Below are 21102 nucleotides of genomic sequence, written 5' to 3'. Positions count from 1 at the left end.
GGCTTTGGGAGAGGAGAGGTAGTAAGAGATGTCTGCAGCATTGTGGCTAGCATGGGGAGAGAGGAGGCTCACCAACAGTTTGCTATCTCGTCTCTTACAAGAATTAAGCAACAGGTGGCAGGACTGGATACTTCCATAGGTAAGATAAGCTGCAAAAATTCTTGACACAAAATATCCTAAACGCTAAAAGTTTATGTTACTTCAGGAAGGCACCAGTGAACTAACCTATGTAAATAACATCCACAGACAGGGCTCGAGTAGCCTCCTGCAAGTACCTTCCCAATCACATCTTGCCACTGCAGAAAGGTTCCTTGATTTCTCCAGGCTGCTCTACACTCACCCCAAAAGCTCCTTCTTTAACAAAATAGGGAACACGTATACAGCAAACCAAGGACTACATCCCAGGACCTGTTCCCCAACCAGTGTCCCAGCAGAGCCACTCAGGCAGTCCTGTGCTAGGGAAGTGGAATAAACTGCCCAAAACCAACAGCTCAGGAGGCTCTTTCCAGCCTTTCTCATGTTAGCTGAGACATGCTCTGAAAAAGCAGTATTTATACTCATGATAACATAAAAGGTACTGGGATATTCCTCAGGAGCAAAGTTCTACTTTTTTCAAACCCAATACTCTCCTCACCTCGCTACTTCTCACAGTTATCTCTACAAACTGATGACTGGCTGGTAGGAACAGTCACTTTTCTCCACTTAAAACAGATTGCTGTTCAATTTTGGGAGAACATCTTTATTTTTTCCCATTCTAATAAAGTACAATTTTTATGGTATAGTGAAACATGAATCCTTGAGGTGATCCAGTCCTTCCTCATCTCAAATAAATATCACCAGTACCTCCCTCACCTTTGGTAGGCACTGGCTACAGAAGTCTAAAAGCCTCCAGGAACAAAGATTTTACAACTTTCACAACCAGTCTCCGTCCTTAGATAACACCAATTTTACAAACCTCCCATTCTCTTACTGATAAAGTCTTCACAGGCCTCCCCCTGCTCCTGCCCTCTGAGCTACCCCTCATTTTGCTTGTAGTCACTCAGATGACCAAAATCAGAGAAACATTCTTATAAGCATCTGCCACGGATTTACAGTCCCTTCTGTATATTATTCTCTGCCCCATTTCTCAGCCAGGCTGACAGATGACTTGCTGTCTAAGCAGCACTGGTTGCTGCTACACCCTAGGCAGCACACAGTGCCATCCAAGCCTTCCTCCTGGATGATTACAGTTCACTTAAAACCCAGCAATACACGGGACGATGCAAAACTTGCTCGTCCCCTTTTCCAAATCCCTTACAAATGTACTAGCTACTCCATACACGTCCTTGGGGCACCATATTCATCTTTTTGCCTATTTTAACATTGGCAACAAGTTATTTGTCACTATATTGAATATTCGTTTAAGTGACGACATGACTTGAGACCCTTTTTCACTGCACTAAATGCCACTCTGTGTAACACAGTTTCTGCACTCATCATAAAATTCTGTGACCGGATTTGAGAGGTAGATAATTGGCAAAAAAAGAAGACCAAGGATAAGCAAAGGAGTCACATAAGTGATGTTCAGGTTTGTGGAGATTAGCAGTCTTGGTGTGTTAACTAATATTAAACTGTAGAGATCTGCAGGCACTATGAAAAAACACATATTAGCAGAAAATAAATATGGGTAAGGACTTTTATTAACAGAAGAGCTTCTTAAGCATGGCACAGAGGACAAAGAACAAGATCGCTATGGGAAAAAGAAGGTGATCTGAGCTGACAGCAAGTGTATTGTAAATACAGATACGACTTGATAGTTCAGAAGGGACATAGACCTTTATAGGTGTATCTTGTGTATAAAAGGCAAGAAGATTGGTTTTGGAAGGAAGATAAAGTGGGAACAGAGAAAGGACACAGAAGTAGATTAAAAAGGGACAAGAAAACGAACTTCTCAGCAGCTTGTGTGAAGATGACACGGGCAAGGTCAACGGTACAAGGCACCAAAGAGGAGACTGCTGCAGCTGAGTCACAGTCTGGACAAGAGCTTTGACCAAATCTGCACTGTGGGCTTTCTCAAGGCTATATGAGAAGAGATCCGTTAGAGTAAGAAAAAGAACGGAAAAAAAAGAAGAAGAAAAGAAGAGAGAAAAAATAAAAACAAAGGAGGCAAAGGTAACATCCACTGAAGAGATCCAGCCAGTGGGGAGGCCTATGATAGGGTCTGGGGAACAGATGAAACAGAAAAGGAATGGTCTGCAGGGAGATTAATAACTTGGTTCGGGTCAACAACATTTAAGGCAACAGCTGGACACCCAGAGGGAGATGTCATAAAGACAGCTGAAATGTATTATTGGACAGTAGAAAATGTATCAAAAAAGAGATAAATCAACATTAATGCAGTGATTAAGACCATATTTATCCATAAAAGTGATAGAAATACAGCAGAGAAAGAAAGAAACAAACAAAAGGACAACGTAAAGGATGAAGCCTTTGGGGAAGAAAAAAGCAATTTGTTCTTCTCACAGAAACAACATGCAAGACCCTGATGAAACAGAACAGGAGTAAAAGAAATGTAAAAATAAATATCTGAAAGAATTTTAACCTTTTAAAAAGAAGAGCTGCAAACCAGAGGTGTAACAAACTATCAAGAACTCAAGCGGGACAAGAATGAAGTATTACACTTGTGATTTTAAATCATTAAGAGATTTCACCTTCCAGAGGTATCCTATTTGACCAAGACTAACAAGGAAGAAGACACCTTCTAAGCTGGCAATACGGAAAAGAACAAAGGCAGGATCAGGCACACAAGAGCTAAGGGCAAAGTGACTTTAGCAAAGGAACATATGTTTCCAGAAAGACCAAGTGAATCCAAAAGCTGTCTACTCTTAGGAAACAATGCAAAATTACTGTGTTCATTTAAGTGTTCACAGGGCAAAAGACTTCTCACAACCTTCTACCTCTATTTGCCTCTCCCCACTTTGGGAAGAGGGGAAAAAAATAAAGCGACCTCCAATAACCAAATCACGTCATGTTATCATAGATAAAATAAACAGTAAGTAATTTGAAGAGGAGATTTTCCCCTGAAATTAAGATCAGAATCTGGCTCCGAGGAATCCCAGTAAAGTTTGCCAAGTAACTTGATTTTTCAAAGAATTAAATCAGATGCTGACACGCTGTAGATGGTAATAAAACTCGACAGCCAGCAACAGGTAAACTCAAGGTAAGGGCTGTGATGGTATTTGGGTTGGGATCTCTCATTTGGTAGGACACAGGATAAAAGAGATAAAAGAGATAAAATGAAGTCGTAACTTTCCCAATCTTCATTAGGTAATGGAAGACTGGTGACACCAACCTGCGTTTTGTTCAAAGTGAACCTGAGACAAGGAAGAAACTAAAGGAAAGAACAGACCAGGAAGCAAAAGCAGAACTAAAGGAGATCATCAAGGAGGAAAGGAGAGGACAGTACGTGAGGTGTTCAGGCAACAGAATAACAGAGAAGTCCCACAGCCTCACTTAGCAAAGTAGCGGGAAGATGACAAACGAATGCAGTTATTTCAGACAAATACAGACATTCAAATAACATGTCACCAGTGGCAAAACTCCCAGGGCAGAGAAGACAGACTTTGCTAGCATCCAAACAGGCCACGGAAATGCATTCTGCCATACTCATTCTGACATCAACTAAAAATTCCTGTGCTTCAGAGGCCAGCACGCTGCTTTCACATGAAGCCCATCAAGATGTGGAAGAAACAAGTTCACATAACTACTTTTGTCACTCTACCGCTAATGAAAGACTACTGATGTGCAAATGCCAACAGAAACCTTGGAAAATGCAAAAGCATCCCACATGCCCACCCCTCCCAGCTCGCCTATGGCTCTGCCCGGCCGCAGCCATCCTGAGCCAGGCCACCTCCATGAACACACAAGCCTCCAACAGCAGCGCTGCTTCAGACCTGCACACCTGCCCTGCAGCCATCCCTGTGCATCCACCACTCACAACAGACTGCTCCTGGATGCTGGCACCGCCCCACGTGGGTACCATCCTCACAAACACAGAAAGCAACCTCAGAGGCCTCAGCCCTGCCAGTCCCACCAGAACACACGCTGAATCCTGCTCATCTGGAGCCAGCCTGAATCACAGGGGCCACGCAGGAGTCTACCATGAGCTTCACAGATTCCTGTGATCTCTAACGTCTTCAAAAAGTTGTCACAGGAGGTGTCAGAAACCTCACGAGAGAAAACACTCAGGACCATCAGCATCCAAACAACATCTGCATTCCTTGGGGCTCTTTAACAGTGTCGTTTTTGTTAAATGTGTGTCAGTACAAGAAATCCAAATGTTACGAATGGTGACTGCTCTCAGTAACCAGAGAGTCCTTTAAAGAACATCATTCCCCATGGTAGCAAAACAGGGTTAGCGTTTCCCCTTAAATGGAGATCGAAGACCTGATTCTTAAACAAAAGCTGGAAAATTTTTAGAGACCTGGAGGACTGCCTTAATTAAGCATGGCACCCTGAAATTCTCTTGTGGGTGAGTTCCCATAGTCTGTTACAGATCTGCAGAGCTAATCTCTTCAAGCCCCAGAAAGTCACCTGTTAAGTAGCCAGAGGATACATAAGAGCCAAGACTGGAGAACCTGAGCCAGCACCACAAGGCTTCATCAGGCTTTCATCAGAATTGTTTTTCAAAACACAAGTTTGATTACAGAACAAAGTATCCTACAAGCCCATTTGGGTCAGATCCAGTACAGATTCTGCACCGTGACCAGCCTCAAAAGCACGCTATTCACCATTCATGGAGAATCAAAGCAAAAATCACAGCACACATCCCCCCAGACACAAGCCTAAATTATCAATGAATCCGTGCATATTCTGGGGGCTTTACAGACCCCGGTGCTCTCCTGGCAAGGCGGTCACCAGCGCCCCAGCAGCACGCTGCAGGAGCGGATCCAGCCCAGCACAGAGCCTCCAGTTTCCACTCATCCCTCTATTCAGAGCCAGCCAGCTCACTAACTTTCCCGACTCACCACCCCATGGACCAGAAACTCAAAAAGTTTGCTTTTCGTAGCTTTGCGAGCCCCTCCTGTAACTTCGTCTGTAGCCATCAGGGTCTGCTCAGCCTTTCTCACTCTCTCTCTTCCTCTTTCTTTCCCTTTTCTGCCTTTTTCTCCAACTCTCCCCTCTGAGTCCTGCTGGGCTCTCACACTTCTAATAGTGCGGAGTGGGGAGGGGGCCCCTTCAGGGCCTTCCTGACGGCCCACTCGCGCTAAGCCTCAGCTGCTGCATTCCTCCACTGATAAGCCAGAAATAGTTTGTGCTGCCGGGTTCTGTGTGTTTACTCTGCAGGGACAGAAAATCCAGCTTTTTAAACCTCTCTGTCCAAACAGCAGAGATAAGCAGGAGGCAAACTGAAAACACGTCTCAGATTTTTCGCAGCGGTGCTGCAGCCTCTCCTCCTCTGCACCAGGGGATGGCAAATTCTGGGGCAAGGAGGAAGGGGGGAGGGGGTAACTTCAGCAGTGACACAGAACTCAGTACCTCACAGGGAGTATTTTCCCATTAGAAATTGCAGCAGGCGAACAGTGAGAAACAATGGTTTTCCCTTGCTCCCACTGCTCCTCCTGCACTGCATTTCCAGGCCTTTTCCCCAGGGACCTGGCAGGCAGCACACAGAAACATTCACTGGCAGAATTTCCAGTATGCGAGGCTGAGAACTAAACCCCTTTGCACAAGAGAGAGAAACAGCAGGAGGCAGAGAGCTGGGAACAAGGAGGGACAGAGTGTGAGAGCGAGGGGAAAGAAAGAGTGTGAGAGCAGCGGGAGGAAGGGGGCGGGGGGCAGCATGGCGGACGGCACAACGCCTGCCTTGCTCCCAGCCACCCGTGGCCTCCCACACAGGCTGCCCGCCTGCAGGATGCCTCTGTACAGCTGAGGGAGCCATCAGACACCCCGGGTGATTGACAGACACAGGCAAATCATTAACACCGCAGCTGCCGCCAGCCATCAGCAGCTCCCTGCTCATCACACAAAGCCCTGCGCCACAACGCACGTCACCCTGGGAGGGGGCTGGAGCAGGGAGCCCTCTTCCCACCCGGGAGGAGAGGGCACAGACAGCGACCCAGTCCCCGCCAGCTGCCCCGGACAGAGGGTGGCCAGCAGAGTGTGAGGGGCTGGCAGCACAGACTCCGTTCCGCGGTGGCGGCAGCAGCAGCGCGGGCTCCTCCATCATGGCAGAGCAGGCAGCAGTGGCCCGGGGCACCAACCTGCTTACTGGTGTGTCTGCAGCTTGCAAGGGGCTGATGTTTCCCAGTCTGTCTAACACAGCAATAGGCGAGGTGTTGCCAGGTTACAAGAGAGGTTTATTCTATTCCTCTGCTTGAAATTCTTGTCTAAGGGATGTCAATTTCTTGGCAAGACAGCAATGGCAGAGAATCAGATCTGAAACAAGTAACCACATTTCTGCCCTCAACCAGTAATAAACACAAGCACTGAAGGGATACTGCACTAGTCTGCAGTGAACAGCCCACCATAAAGAGCATGAGGCCCTTTGCAGCTGGAGATGAAGGCAACAACCTCCACTGACTTTTAGGGACTGCTACTGTGTGGCAATAACCTTAGAAGTCAGAGTTTTTGGGAGGATGGGCATTGTTATGAGTTCCCCTTCCCTTCTGTCCCTCGGGAGCGTGCCAAACACCATGGTGTGGCCTTATTCAGTATGTACACTATTCCTGAGGTTGTAGCTGACTTGAACAAAAGCCACGTGCAACCTGCAACCAAACTGCGACGTGTCTGGTGGATGCGGCAGTGTTCGGTTAATGGCTGGACTCGAACTTGAATACTTCCACGTGTCAGCATGCCTGGCAAGGTAGCACTAGGCCTGCATCTGCAATCGTTTTTCAGATCCCAGAAGGGCACAGAAATGCCAGCTCCCATCTTTTAAGTCTCCTCCCTTGCTCCCAGCAAGACAACGTGCATTTGCTTTACAGGCAGCACTAACCATCGGCTCCTGCACTCGCCAGAGAAGCTGCGGCTTCTCCTGCAGTGCCGTTACCGACGCGAGCCCCTGCAAGTGTTGCTATTCCCGTTCCTTAAGGGGAACGTGCAGCCACCCTTGCCGCATGAAATTGCACCACCGAGACGCTGGCGGCAAGGCAGGGCCTGCGGTGGCTCCCCGCAGAAGGCTCGGTGCAAACCACCGCGGGCTGCCGGGTCGGCCCCGACCCCGGTCCGGACCCTACGCGCCCCGCTCGCCGAGCACACTGCGGGCAGGGCCTGGTGGCGGCGGGGCGCGGCTCCGGGCTGCAGCGCGGCGCGGAGTCCCCCCTCGCGTCCCCCTGCGCTGCTCCGCCAGCACCATCGGCACCGAATGGCAACGGCGCGCCCGGCACGGGCAGGGCGTGCGCGAGCGACAGCCTCGGGCGCGCCGCAGGCGGTCACAGGGAGGGAGGGAGGAAGGAAGATAAGCCCGTGCTGGGCGCCGTGCCGAGCTGAACCGAACCGAGGTGGTCGCCCCCAGGTCCCGCGTACCCCGAGCACGGCGGCGCGCATGCCCGGCGCGACCCCGTGAAGGTCAGCCGCGGTCTAGCGGGGACGCGCGGGCGGGGACGGCCGGACGCGAGCGCCCTTAACCCCTTCCGCGCCGCGCCCGGCCGCCGCTGAGCCCAAGCCCCGCGACGCGGCCCCGCCCGGCGCAGGCCGGTGTACGACGAGAGCTGCGGGGCTGCGGACGTCGGGCTGCCCGAGCTGGAAGTGGAACACAGAAAGCAGAATGGTCCCCGTGGCGGGGCTCTCCGCGTTTCCCGCGATAGCGGATTCACGCGTCGCGCTGCCCCGCTGCCTGCCGTGCCGGGGACGGGCGGGGGCGCAGTCGCCCCCGGGCCCTTGTGTCGTTGCGGTCAGCGGATAGCACTCATTAGGGTCGCAGGGTTTAGGTTTTTTAAAGTGCCTCTACTCAATTACAGCTAAAGCAACGAGCTGCGGTTGCTCTCCTCTCCCTTCGCAGCTGGCTGCTTTGCTACGGTCTGAAGCAAGAGGATGTCTTGCAAAGTGCTACTGAATTTCAGTCTCCTATAGTATGTATTATATTCTGCCAGGATACTCCTAGCAGGCATGGTATAAAGATATTTCCTCAAAAGAAAATCAAATCACAAGGACAAACACTTGAAAGTCAGGGAATGGTAGTCTCACTGTAGCCATAGAAAAAAGAACCCACAACCAACCAACCAACAACTCAGCTCTTAGATAGTATGCCTGTAGTTCCCTACACACTTTAGAAATCAGTAGAAGCAGCTCTTTTGTTTTGCCAATGGAAAACAAGGTACAAATGGATCAAAGTGACTTGCCCAGCATCACCCAGTTGAGAATTAAACCTATTTCCTGTGACTCTTCCACTCACTGTTAAGGAAAACTACCGTGCAATGCTTCTGCGCAAAAGGGAGGTTACAGTGCAAAAACATCTTAGAACCACAGAACCATTTAGGTTAGAAAAGACCTTTAAGATCATAAAGTCAACATCTGATTTGGAGGGCTAACAGCGATGCTACAAGAGATAATTAAAAGTGAACTCCTGAGAAGCTGGAGATGTGGTTTGAAAAAGCAGGGCATAATTCAGTCAGAAATACGGCAAGATTCCACATCAAGATACAAGTCAACAACTGTGTAAACAGAAGATGGAGAACAATTGAAGTGTATTTTTCTTCAGGAAAAAAATATTTGGGGACATAACTGATCATAAATGGAATGTGAGTTCTCAGTACTACACTGGCACAAAATCAGCAGATTAACCCCCCCCCCCCCCCCCCCCAGAAGAGCAGTGACTGGCTCCTGCCCCACTTCTCTCATCCCCTTGGTGGCAGCATAAGCAGTGACAACCATTCTCTAGATTCTTCTTTTTCTGCACATTTTGTCTCTGCTTCTTCCCCTGTCCCTTGTCCTCTCCAGGGCAAAAGCTATCCAAGCTAAACGTTTCCCTGTGGCTGCACTATGAAACGTCATCGGTACTGCTAAGGAACCCTTCCAAAGTAATCCTCCCAGCCAGATTGGCCTTTGCAGTTTGGGGTGCTCTGCATCAGAGAAAATCTGTGGGAGAAATCAAGATGGTTCAGGGGAGAACGGTGAGTGTGACATGAACTGTAAAGCCCAAGAACTGAAGGGAAAATCATGGTCTTCAGATATCCAAAAGGCTGCTGCAAATACAGAGAAAAGCTGCTCCTCATACACACAGTACAAGAAATAATAGACTGATATTTCTTCCAGGAAGACTTGCATTAGGTATTAGGGAAAAGTACAGCAGTAAAAGCAGAAATTATATGGGATACTTTGGACAGGAGGAGAATCTCCATCCCTGCAGGTCTTTCAAGAACAGGTTAGATGAGTATCTGCCCAGAGGGACGTACACCAGGCCATGCACCTCCTCACTTGGGGCAGCACATATGGAAGCTTTTCTAAGACAAAAGTAAGGATTTTTTTTTCCTGCAAGTGGACTAATGTACTGGGCTGCTTCTCCTTCTCAGTCATTGCCATTAGACAAGCTTGCAGCTTACAGTGAGGCTTCTTCTTAAAAGTCCTTAAGTGCATGATTATGCACTATCTTGTCATCAGCTACCACCTGATTTCTATTTGTGGAGTCTTCAGTCATTCAGGTCTTTCCATATAAGTTGCTCTGTTCTGCTTCAATGATACCTGTCTATTTTGTATCATCAACAAATTTATTTACTACGCTTCCTATTCTTGTGCTGTGGGCATTACTGAAAATATTAAATGACATCAAAACCAAGGCAAGTCCAGAAGAAACTGAAATGTCTTTTGTGTTTTCGTTACTGAGCTCCTTACTTCCCTTGCAATTCTGTTACCTTTCTTCTGAGTTGCAACTAAACTTTCAGCAAGCACTGTGTCAAAAGCTTCACTGAAGTCTAGATAAATAAGACAAATATTGTTTCTCTTGTATAGAGAATCAGCTATCTGAGAAAGAGTGGATTAGTAAACTTACACTGCTCTTTTACCTCATTGCTACCATCCATGTCCTCCTCATGCTTAATTATTTTCTCTTTCAAAATTCATTCTTGAGCCTTTTAGGATCAGACTAATGCAGCTGCCTAAAGTATTCTTACCCTTCTGTATTACAGGAAAACCAGCAGGATTTCCTGTTTCTTTTTCAGGAAGAAAATATGTTTTTAAAGCCCATTTTTATTAATAATGCTGGGAATTACATCCTGTTCTCACTGAAAACCATCTGAAAAGTATCTATAGCTTAGGCAAGCCAAAAACAAGTAAGCACAGAGTGAAGGATGTATTAAAATGCAAAACTACATAAGAACTAAAAAAGCAGTCTTAGAAAGTACTGGGAGACTGGAAAAAGCACATAACCAAAGAAGGAAAGCTTTTTGGAAATCTTGGCATAGAGTGTTGGATAAATACACCTCCCATTTCAACTAAAGCAACAGAACAATTCATAGCTGAAGACAACCACCTAAGAGCACAATGCATCTAAGAGCAACAAGTGATGTTGGTGATGATAAAAAAACTGCATTGACAGACAAGCCCCAGTGTCTTTTAAAATGGTTTCATTTGGCCGAATAATCACAACAGTTTTAAACAGATTACTTCCCAAAAAAACCTCAAAGTTAATCTGAAACGGTAAATAATTACAGAAGAAATCAGTGACTTTGGAAAATGGCAGCCAACGGGAAATGGCAAATGCAACTTCAATGCAATGTAGTAAACCATCATGGTATGCCTGAAATTCTTCACATGAATAAGACTCGTATGTAACCGCCAGGAAAAAGTGTTACTGAAAGGTTATAAACAAATGACAAAATCAAGAGGAAGGGAAGCGGCTACTAAGGACTCCAAGGATGGTTGTTATATCCAGATTGTTTTTCCATCTTCAAAGATCCAAAAAGGGGGAGTAAAAGGCATGTGGATTACATCCTCAAATGAGAAGACTTTGGATACGTTTCACAGTCAGTCAGGACAGATGATTGACAAAAAAAGAAAATCAGATGGGCCTAAAATGTAAGTCAGAAGATTTAAGCTGGGAAAACTCAAGCAGGTGGTGGGAGATAAATCCTGAGTTAAAAGAACTGTGCTATGTCTGTAGCAGCAGGTGGGATAGTTTTCTAAACTTTTCAGCATTCCATTCACTCAGTACATACAAATACACATATGGACCCACAGGAATGCAGCAATGCCAGGCACAGCAGCTCCTGACACACAGGTGCAATGACACACAGGCTTCAGCTAGGCAACAGGCTTCCAACTGAGGCTCTCTTTGAGCCTCCCTCCCCGCCCCCCCCTTTCCAGCAGAGCACAGGCACAGCAGGCTGGCAGATAACAGTTTAGAGTGACAAACTGTGCTTGGCCATGGGGTCACGCATTTGTAAAGTGTGTGCAGCAACACACTGAATGCTCCCAGGCAAAAGCTGAGTCTAAAGGACAGGGCTCAAAAACGGTGGCACAAGCTACTTGTTAAATGGATTTCAAACATATGTAGAAGCAGAGGCAGAAGAAACGTAAGTTGGATCATTACGGCATTCAGTGCTTCGCAAAATAAACAGAATTCACCATAGAAGGGCGTGTTTGTGTGTGGATGTGACCTCTCAGAGGGAGGAGAGTTACGTGTTCTACCTCATATCATCTGTCATATCTCACAGTTCTTCCTGTTCTTGCTACTCGGTTGTTTCTAGAAGCTGAGGGTACTAGGAGCTCCAGATAAAAACAATGGAGTTTCTGGCCTTTACAGACTAACAGATGGAAACAGAAAGAGCATGATGGAACAGAGAGAGCATGAGCCACTCTGACGGGCACTGTCGGCAGACCAGCTATCCAGCTGTGCTCATCTGGAATAGCCACCAAACTCCTACTTTGTGCATCCCATCCTGGCATCTGTTTTCTGGTCAATCTATATCCAGCCTGCAACTTGAAACTATAGCAACAACATACGGGGGAGGACTTTGATTACCCTCTTTTCTCTTGGGAAATAAGGGTGCTTCATTCTTCAAAGAGATTCCCCAGTGCTCAGATGCTACAGCCAAGGTGGTACATGTGCATATGATACAGCAACAATGAACCTTAGTTACAAATACTATGTCAAGTAATAAGAGTCAAATCTCTGCTAAGGTTATAGAACAAAAAGTTCTTTGAATCGTTACTTACAAGCCAGAGATACCAAGAATATCAGAAAATTATTTCTTTAAATTCTTTTAGTCCAGATCTTGGATATTAACCTGGAGTAGAACATTCACGTTGTCGATCTTCAAGTGCCACTTCCTCCAAGCCCAAGACCAGTGTGTCCCCACAAGCAGAAAATCAGAAAAAGAGGCAAGAGCCCTACATGGATGAAAAAAGAACTTCTGCAACTACTCAAGGAGAAGAAAGAAGGCTCTGTAAGGTGGAAAAAGGGCCAGGTTACTCTGAAAGAGTATAGGAACATCGCCAGAGTATGCAGGGACAAAACCAGGAAAGACAAAGCCTTTTTGGAATTAAAACCGGCAAAGGAAGTAAAGGAAAACAAGAAGGGCTTTTTCAAATACGTCAGCAGCAAAAGGAAGATTAGGGGGGATGTGAACCTGCTGATGAGCAAGGAGGGTGCCCTGGTGACACAGGATGCAGAAAAGGCAGAGCTGCCAAGGCCAGTCCTTGGGAAGCCCAGACCCTGGAGAGTAGTAGAATAGTCTGGAGAATGGAAGACTTTCCCTTGGTGGACGAGGACAAGGTTAGAGACCTGTTGCGCAAACTGGACACCCATAAACCTATGGGATGCACCCATGAGTGCTGATGGAGTTGCTGATGTTATGGCTAAGCCACTCTCCTTGTTATGGTCTTATTTTACGCCTTATCATTGTTCTTCCATATTTCCTCCTTTGTAAGTTTTTTGCTTTGGGATGGGATAAATAAAATCAATTTTCTTCCTAGTACCTGCCACGGGGCTACGGTCTGGATTTGTGTTGAAAAGGCTGTTAATAACACAGGGTGGTTTATTTACAGATGAGCAGCGCTTGCACAGGCTCAAGGCCTTTTCTGCCTCTCATCCCACCCTGCCAGCACACATGCTGGGGGTGCACAAGGAGCTGAGAGGGAGCATGGCCAGGAAAGCTGACCACAAGTAGACACAGAGCTATTCCTTACCACAGGACATCATGCCCAGTATCTGCGCCCAGAATGGGGCGGGGGGGTGTCTGGCGTGGAGGGGCAGTGGCTGCCAAGGCATCGCTCAGAGAGTGGAAGTGACTGCATTGGGCAGCACTTGGCTTTTCCGGTTTTATTTCTCTCTTTTCTTTGTTATATTTGTTTTCACCACTTATTATTACATTTTTTCAATTGTTATTATTGTTATTGCTATATTTTGTTTCACTTTAATTAGTAAACGGTTCTTATCTCAACCCAGTTGTTTTTTTTCCTCCCAGTTCTGCTCCCCAATCCACTGCAGAGGGGATTGAGCAAGTGGCTGTGAGGTGCTTAGTTGCTGGTTGGGGTTAAACCACAACAATATGCTCACTCCATCTACCTCCCAAAGGACCAGTTCTGTCAATGCTCTTGCATGCTTACAGGACACAGTTCTCTGACATTTCAAACCAGACTAAGCCCTGAAGAATACCCTCAGAAAATGACTTTTCTGTCTGGCATCTGGTGAAGAACGGACCACATATAACTCAAATAGTTAATAGTCCTGCAGCTTTTGATCCCGTTGCACTCTCTCCCCCCAAAAATGGTTAGGATGTTTCCTGCAGCAAAGCAGGCGAGAGAATGGGAATCAGTCAAATGCTCTTTCAGTCACTGGCTTTTGGCTGGAGGACAGAACACACTCTCTGAAGAATTACAAAGATGTGACGTATTCTCTTGATTGCTATAGCAACAGTGCAGTATCTGCTTCTAGACTGACAGGCCACCTTTCTCCTCACAGAGAGCTGTACCCATCATCTACACGCTGTTAGTGATGCTCTCTCTGCTTCCTTTCCCATCCTAAACCACACACTGGATTCTAAGGTAGCTGAGGACTTGCTCTGGAGTGCTGTGATGGATGGACATAGGCTCCTGAGGAATGGCAGGCTGGGGGCCGAGGAGGGGGGCTGCCTTTAAGCCCATGGAGCTCCACCTTGGGATGAAGAGTGAATCATCTGAGAGCTTGGGGGTCAAAACTGGCAGGCAGAGTAACACCGGTAGCATGGAGGTGGGGGGGGGGGGGGAGGGGGTCTGCTAAAGACCACCTGCTGAGGAAGAAGTAGATAAGACCTTAGTCATCAGGAAAAATCCTTTTCTTCACAGGCTGTGGTCCTTGTGGGAGACTTTAACCACCACAGTATCTGCTGAAAGGACAACGTTTCCAACAACAATCCAGGAGGTTGCTGGAGAACACTGAAGATGAACTCCTAACACAGGCAACTGAGAAGCAGACAAGGAGTGAGCCTCTGCTGGACCTGATTCTTATAAACAAGGAAGAACTAATCAGGAACGTGAAGGCCAGGCAGCCTTGACTGGAGTGTGGGATGGGGGATTTCAGGAAGAAGAGAGGATGAAGCAGGGCAGAAAAGGCAGAAGCAAGGACAAGTGACCCAGGAGGAATACAGAGACACCAAGCATATGTGAGTGTGATTAAAATAACAAAAGCCCACCTGGAGTTGAATCTGTCCAGACACAAAGGCTTTTAAAGTACATCAGCAGCAAAAGAAAGACATGGGGAAATGTGAGTTAGTGATGAATGGGGAAGGAGATTTGCTGAGAAGGAACACAGAAAAGGTTGAAGTACTGAATGCTTTCTTTGCCTCCTTCTTTACTGACAAGATCAGCCATCAGGAATCTCAGGCTTCGGAGAATAGCATGAAAGTCTGGAGCAAGGACGACTTCCTTGGTGGAAGAAGACAAGTTAGGGAACATTTAAGCCAACTGGACATATAGTAGTTGATGGTGCCTGACAGGATGCACCCACAAGTACAACAGCAGTGAGCTAATGTCACTGTGAGACATCTCCCAGTTATCTTTCAGAACTCATGGAGATTGAGAGAGCTCTTGAGGACTGGAAGAAAGCAAATGTCACTTGCATCTTCAAGATGAGGAAGAAGGAGGAACTGGGAAAAAATGGATCGTTCAGCCTCACCTCAGTCCTAGAGTGGATAATGAAGCATATCCTCCTGGAAACCATTCCTAACACATGAAGCACAAGAAGGTGACTGAGAGTAATCAGCATGAATCTGTGAAGGACAAAGTTGTGCTCCTGCATCAGGACAGGGGATCAGCTGGAAATCAGCTTTGCAGAAAAAGACACGAGGGGCCTGGCGAGCAACAAACTGAAGATCAGCCGGCAATGTTCCCTTGCAGCAAAGGCAGCCAACAACATCCTGAGCTGCATTAGGAAGAACAAGGTCAAGGGAGGTTATCCTTCTCTACTAGCCACTGGTGGAACAACATCTGGAGTGCTGTGTCCAGCTCTGTGCTACCCAGCACAAGAAATACAGGGACATACTGAAGCGAGTGCTCCCAAAGATGGTTAAGATTGAAGCATCCATTATAATGCTGCAATGCTGAGACAGCTGGAGTTCTTTTAGCATGGAGATGAGAAGGCTTAGGGGTATCTTACCCATGTCTGTAAATATCTGATGGCACTGTATTAAAGAAGACAGAGCCAGGCTATTCTCAGCAGCACCCACTGACAGCACCAGAGGCAAGCGGCAGAAAATAAAACACAGGAAAATATAATTTATACAAAAAAAAAGCTTATTTACAGTGAACAGGTGAATAGTTTGTTTCCTTAGAACCGAGAGCAGCTTGCCCAGAGAACAACTTAACTCCAGCCTTGAAGATACTCAAAACTTCACTGAACTTGGTATTCCACAAGTTGCTCTCACTGATCCAACACTAAGGAGAGAGGATGGATTCCTTGATCTCCAGAGGTCCCTTTCAACCTCAACCATTCTATGACTTTATGATTCTACTTAAGCATTACAAGTTAACTCAAATACATGCTCAGTCAACATGCAGTATATTCACATGAGGAACCACGTAATGGAGACTGACAGCAGAAACAAAGCAATGACAAAACCCCTGCAATGCCCTTACCTGGAAACACACATACAGACCTAGCTGCTGGCTCTTTGCAAGCACAACAAAACTACAGGGTGCAGAGATGCAGAGAAGAATCAGAGGTTGGAGAGGCCACTTCAGGAGCAGTGACTGAAAATGCTAGGGTTCTTTTTACCTTAGAAGGCAGGTAGTAAGGAGAAAAAACATGGGGAAGGTAAATAATGCACTTTTATTTACTGTTCCTTAATGCAGGACTGGGAAGAAGGTAGTGTAACGAAAAGCAGGTTGTTGATGAAAAGAACTTCACTTACAAGTATTTAAGAGTTGTTTGTTAAGAGGATGGGGCAACATCTTTTTCTGTAGTGTCCCATGACAGGACAAGAGGTAATGGACAAAAGCTGGAACATAAAAAGTTCCACTTAAAGAAAATCTTACATACTGTAAGGGTGAGGGAGCCCTGGCCCAGGTTGCCCAGAGAGGGTGTGGAGGCTCCTTCTCGGGAGGTTTCCAAACCCACCTGGACACGTTCCTGTGTCCCCTGATTGAGGGGAACCTGCTTTAGCAGGGGCTGGGCTGGAGCAGCTCTGCAGGGCCCTTCCAGCCCCCACTATTCCATGATTATGAGAACTTTAAAACAAAAGAATAAACACACTGCTTAGCAATGCCTGTACATATTACATACGAATGCATGCAAAATGCTGCTTCTACAATAATTTTCCCAGTTCATTGCTTTGCAATGACCACTGTTCCGCTAGTGCTCCTGTAGCCCACATCCCAGAGCAAACCCTGCTTGCATCCTACTTCTGGTCCCTGCTAAATATGTTTACTCCCTTAGAAGAGCATCACAATGGGTTTACAAGACAGGATGTCTATCCTACATAATTCGTTTACTGTATTAGCAGTTCTAGTGCAGGTAGCCCTCTCAATGCTTCTACACAGTTCTCCTTTTCGACATCAAGAAGGACTGCTGAGGAGTAGACTCTCTGCACACACCTTGTTCCTGTTTTTCGGATTTGTCTGTCCACTCCTTTGAAAGAATCGGTACCAGAGACTCCCTGATGCCTCTCTGGCTGGCAAGAATGCTTCTTTCCTGATGAAAAGATGCACAGAAGCCTTCAATGCTAGCAATTAGTGACTGAGGAAGGGATTCCTCAGATGGGAACAAGAGTGCACAAATTCATCTGTTTTACACAGGGAGCCAGGAACAGCACCACACCTTTTGCAGCTCACTCCTCCCTGTCAGCTGCAGGATTGGAGCACCTGAACCTGCTGACAGCCTCTGCTTCAGGTACCAGCAACAAAGAGCTGGGAGCCTGCGCTGTGGAGCTCTGAACAGAGTCCTCCCTGTGAAGCCTTCAGAGAACATTTCCATGGGAACAGACACATGCCTTTCTTGTTGCCGAGGAGACAGTCACTGCTTTTTGAGACTGGTGAACGTTGTGCCCCAAGCATTTCAGCATCTTTAAGATCATAAGGAGCTTTACAGAGCCATAATCACCCCCACCTCCCCCAGTTAAACATATCAATCATGCTCCCCATTCCTATTTTTCAGAATCTGCTTTAAGCATTTTGATATGTCAGATTATTCCCAATATCTGGGTTTGATATGAACATTTAAAATTACATTGTCAACCTAAATAGCTCTGCGTGCCTGCAAGTCTTCTCTACTATTGTTCTGTAACTCATTGGATTCACTCTCACTGACCTAACTTGCAGTAAAACTAACTCCTTCCTCTCCATACTTGTGGTACTGACCTGCACTTACGGAAAAGCTGATTGCCAAAAGCGGTGTCCATCTCATCCATCTTCTCCCACTTCCACTATTTTTTAACAGAAATAATCTCTCTCAGCTCAAAGTGCTCTGTACACTCGGGGCCTGGGAGCCACAGCAGTGCTGGACGTGTCACACACACAAAGGAGGCAGCAGTGTGTTCCTCCCACGTTTGGGAGCTTTGCTGTGGGTGCCTGGGCAGCTGAGCCCAGCTCAGGCCAGCACTGACCCTCCTCACAGTGTCCCACTGCCCCAGTGTGGCGGCAGCCACAGCCTTTCCCTCACCCACTAAGCAGGTCATCTTGTCATAGAAGGAGATCAGGTTGGTCAGGCAGGACTCGCCCTTCTTAAAGCCATGCTGGCTGGGCCTGAGCCCTGGGTTGTGCTGGGTAGTGCCTCAGGATGGCAGTCAGGGTGGTTCCATAACCTTCCCCCACACCAAGGTCCAGGTCTGTAGTCCCCACGATTATCCTTCCTGCCCTTCTTGCAGGTGGCTGTCACATTAGCCATTCTCCAGTCCTCTGGGACCTCCTCACCGAGTCAGAACTGTTGGTAGATGATTAAGAGTGGCTGTGAGACCTTCTGCCAGCTCCCTCAGCACCCTCAGGTGGATCCCATCCAGCTCCACAGACTTATGTGTGTGTAAGAGTTATAGCAGGTCACACATCATTTCCCCTTGGATTATATGGGCTTTATTCTGCTCCCCATGCCTGACTTTCAGCTCAGGGGGCCAGGTACCCCAAGAACAACTGGTCTTAATACTAAAGACTGAGGCAAAAAAAGGCACTGAATACCTCAGCCTGTTTCTCACCCTTTTCCACTGTGTTTCCCCATACATCCCATAAAGCATGGAGAAATCTTTGGCAAAATGGACAGTGGGATCGAGGACACACGTTGGAGGGAAGGGATGCCATCCAGAGAGACTGCAACAGCCCTGAGAGGTGGAGCTGGAGAATCTCACAAAGTTCAACAAGGCCAGGAGCAAGGTCCTGCACGTGGGTCAGGGCAATGCCAGGCACAGATGCAGGCTAGGGGATGAGTGAACTGAGGGCAGCATCGTGGAGAAGCACTCGGGGATACTGGTGGGCGATAAACTGAGTATGAGTTGGCAATGTGTGCTCACAGCCCAGAAAGCCAGCTGCATCCTGGGCTGCATCACAGGGAGCGTGGCCAGCAAGTTGAGAGAGGGGATGCTTCCCCCTCTACTCCATTCTGGTGAGATCCCTCTACAGTCTTTGAAGGTTTCATCAAAAAGCCAAAGGAGTTCTAATACAGAAATTCTCCTGATTCCTGCAGGAATATACATTAGCAGTTATAATCCACACAAACTTTAAAATCAATGGATTATTAACACGTTAGTCATTGTAGAGGAGATGGCACGTGACAGAAGAACAGAAAGAAAAGGAGTGGGGTGGCAGAGCAGAAAAGGAAACAAGCTTTCTGAGACTAGAAAAAGCTTTTTGCCACACTTGCAGCCTGGCATTCAGTGGCCATCTGGAACTCAACATCACCCAGACAAGAGTAAGACATCACAAGCATTTCCCATTGCCTTTACTCCAAAATTCATTTTGCCAAGCATCCATTGTCACCTCGTTGTTTTTGTCTGGTCTCTCCCTCTGCTAAACAGCTCTCATCCACACTTCAGTCTTCTATCATTTGGAACCTGAATGAGAAGAACTACCAAACTGAAAGACATGCCCTTACATAACAATAGCTGCAAGGTGGATACAGGTACCCACCACCTTCGGGAACCTGCAGTCCTCCCTGGACTCAGAATCCAAGAGATCATTCCATTGAACAGGAAAGGACAGAATAGTGATGGAAAACATAACTACAGGAAAGTCAGTGACAGAAAAGTGGAACAACTCCGTCCAATGAAGAAAACTGAACGGCAGGCCTAGGAATCTGGGGATTTCCTAATGTTGTTTATTCCAAACTCCATAATTAGATGACTCCACAAAAACCTTAAATGGTTCATAGAAGAAAAAAAAATATTCAGAATTTGTCTCATTTTCCTATTCCTTTTACATACATTCATTACTAGTCAGAGACAGGATACTTCGGTCTGACTCATCTCAACAGAGTTCTTAAATTCAAGTAAGTTCTGACTGGCAGACTAGTACTGGTATCCATCTCTAACAGATCTCCCCTGCCTCGGCCACTATCTAGAAGCCAGAGGCAGAAGGTGCTGGGCAGAGCTCCTAACTGTGTAGCAGCAGGCTAAGCCATATGGTTGTTAAAGGGCCAAAGAAGATGACAATAACAAGCCCAAGGTATCTTAAAAAACACCCCAAGTTCTAACCTAGGCGACATATTTCCAATGCAAACAGAATGCATTCTTCTACCAGACAACTCACGCTACCTGTGGAGTGACCTGTTCAGGCTATATCGATCCAGTTGTGGGAAAAACAAAGCCCCTTACAGACTGGAAAAAAAAGATGGATACAGGTGCATATTCACCAGTGGAAGCAACCAGAAGAATGGAACCAATGGTAGAAAATAAGTAGCAGATTTGAGCACCTTATCACAGAGATGATCAATGCATATCCAACAACAGCAGGTACTGGAGAAGTCTACCAGCTGGGAAGAGCTAACCATGCCGATTTAAACCTGTTGGGAGAAGCGTGGCAACTGTACAAATCAACAGCCATCTGACAGGACCTAATAACAATTCCTTGTGTGTAACGGAGTAATGAAATCCCACAAAGAATGCCTGATACTACTACTCCATTCTTCCCTGTCAGGCCTGCTCTTAGCAACTGCATTCTCTATCGTTACTCTGAACCCGTCCACTGTGCCTCAGCAGCACCCCCCTGCAGCACCAGCAGAAACTATCACAGAAGCAGCTGGCTAGCAACAGGACCAGCTCAGGTCAGCAGCAGCAAGCATGCGCGCTTCAGGATCTCTTTCACAAAATAACATTTCCCACGCATCCAAAACCATTTTCCAGTTCAAATACAAAGCACAGGCACATTCTTCCCACAGAGAGCAGGTCATTATTCAAAGGGCTAAAACCTACCTGTTCCACGCTGAGTAGTTGATGAACACCCAGAGTAACATGTGTGTGGACCTCGAGGAAGCAGGAAACTTATCCAACAGGACAGGGCAGGAAACTTGGTATTATGTCATGCTGAATTAGCAGTAGATATTCTCTCTGACATGAAGCAAGAACATCTCTAAGACAGTAGGCCAAGGATGCATTTGGATCCAGCTCTGAAAAGAGAAAGTATGTATCGAGTGAAAGGGAATTAATGTACACTATAAGATCTCCTAGAACAGCACAAACCCAGGTGACACTTCATAAACAGCACAACTGGGAGGAAAAACAAGAAAAGAAG

At 46.7% G+C, this 21102-nt stretch overlaps 1 protein-coding gene across 4 annotated transcripts in view; it reads right to left on the bottom strand.

The window, feature by feature from the left end:
* The window catches only part of SMARCD3 (SWI/SNF related, matrix associated, actin dependent regulator of chromatin, subfamily d, member 3), a 65920-nt gene that overhangs the window by 41431 nt on the left and 3387 nt on the right, over positions 1-21102 (bottom strand). For 2 of the 4 annotated variants that reach the window (XM_061996979.1, XM_061996978.1), the window contains 2 exons: positions 20784-20977; positions 20285-20374 (listed from right to left, as the gene is read on the bottom strand). In XM_061996979.1, coding sequence (XP_061852963.1) covers positions 20285-20362 — 78 coding nt within the window. In that variant the 5' untranslated portion in view covers positions 20363-20374; positions 20784-20977. Of the gene's footprint in view, positions 1-5006; positions 5156-20284; positions 20375-20783; positions 20978-21102 lie in introns of those variants that run through there. The other 2 variants (XM_061996980.1, XM_061996977.1) reach the window with 2 other exon arrangements.

Source organism: Colius striatus, chromosome 5, assembly GCF_028858725.1.
Source record: "Colius striatus isolate bColStr4 chromosome 5, bColStr4.1.hap1, whole genome shotgun sequence".
In the NCBI taxonomy this organism is placed as follows: domain Eukaryota; kingdom Metazoa; phylum Chordata; class Aves; order Coliiformes; family Coliidae; genus Colius; species Colius striatus.
Note: the sequence above shows the minus strand (reverse complement) of the source record. Positions and strands in the feature narration are given on the sequence as shown.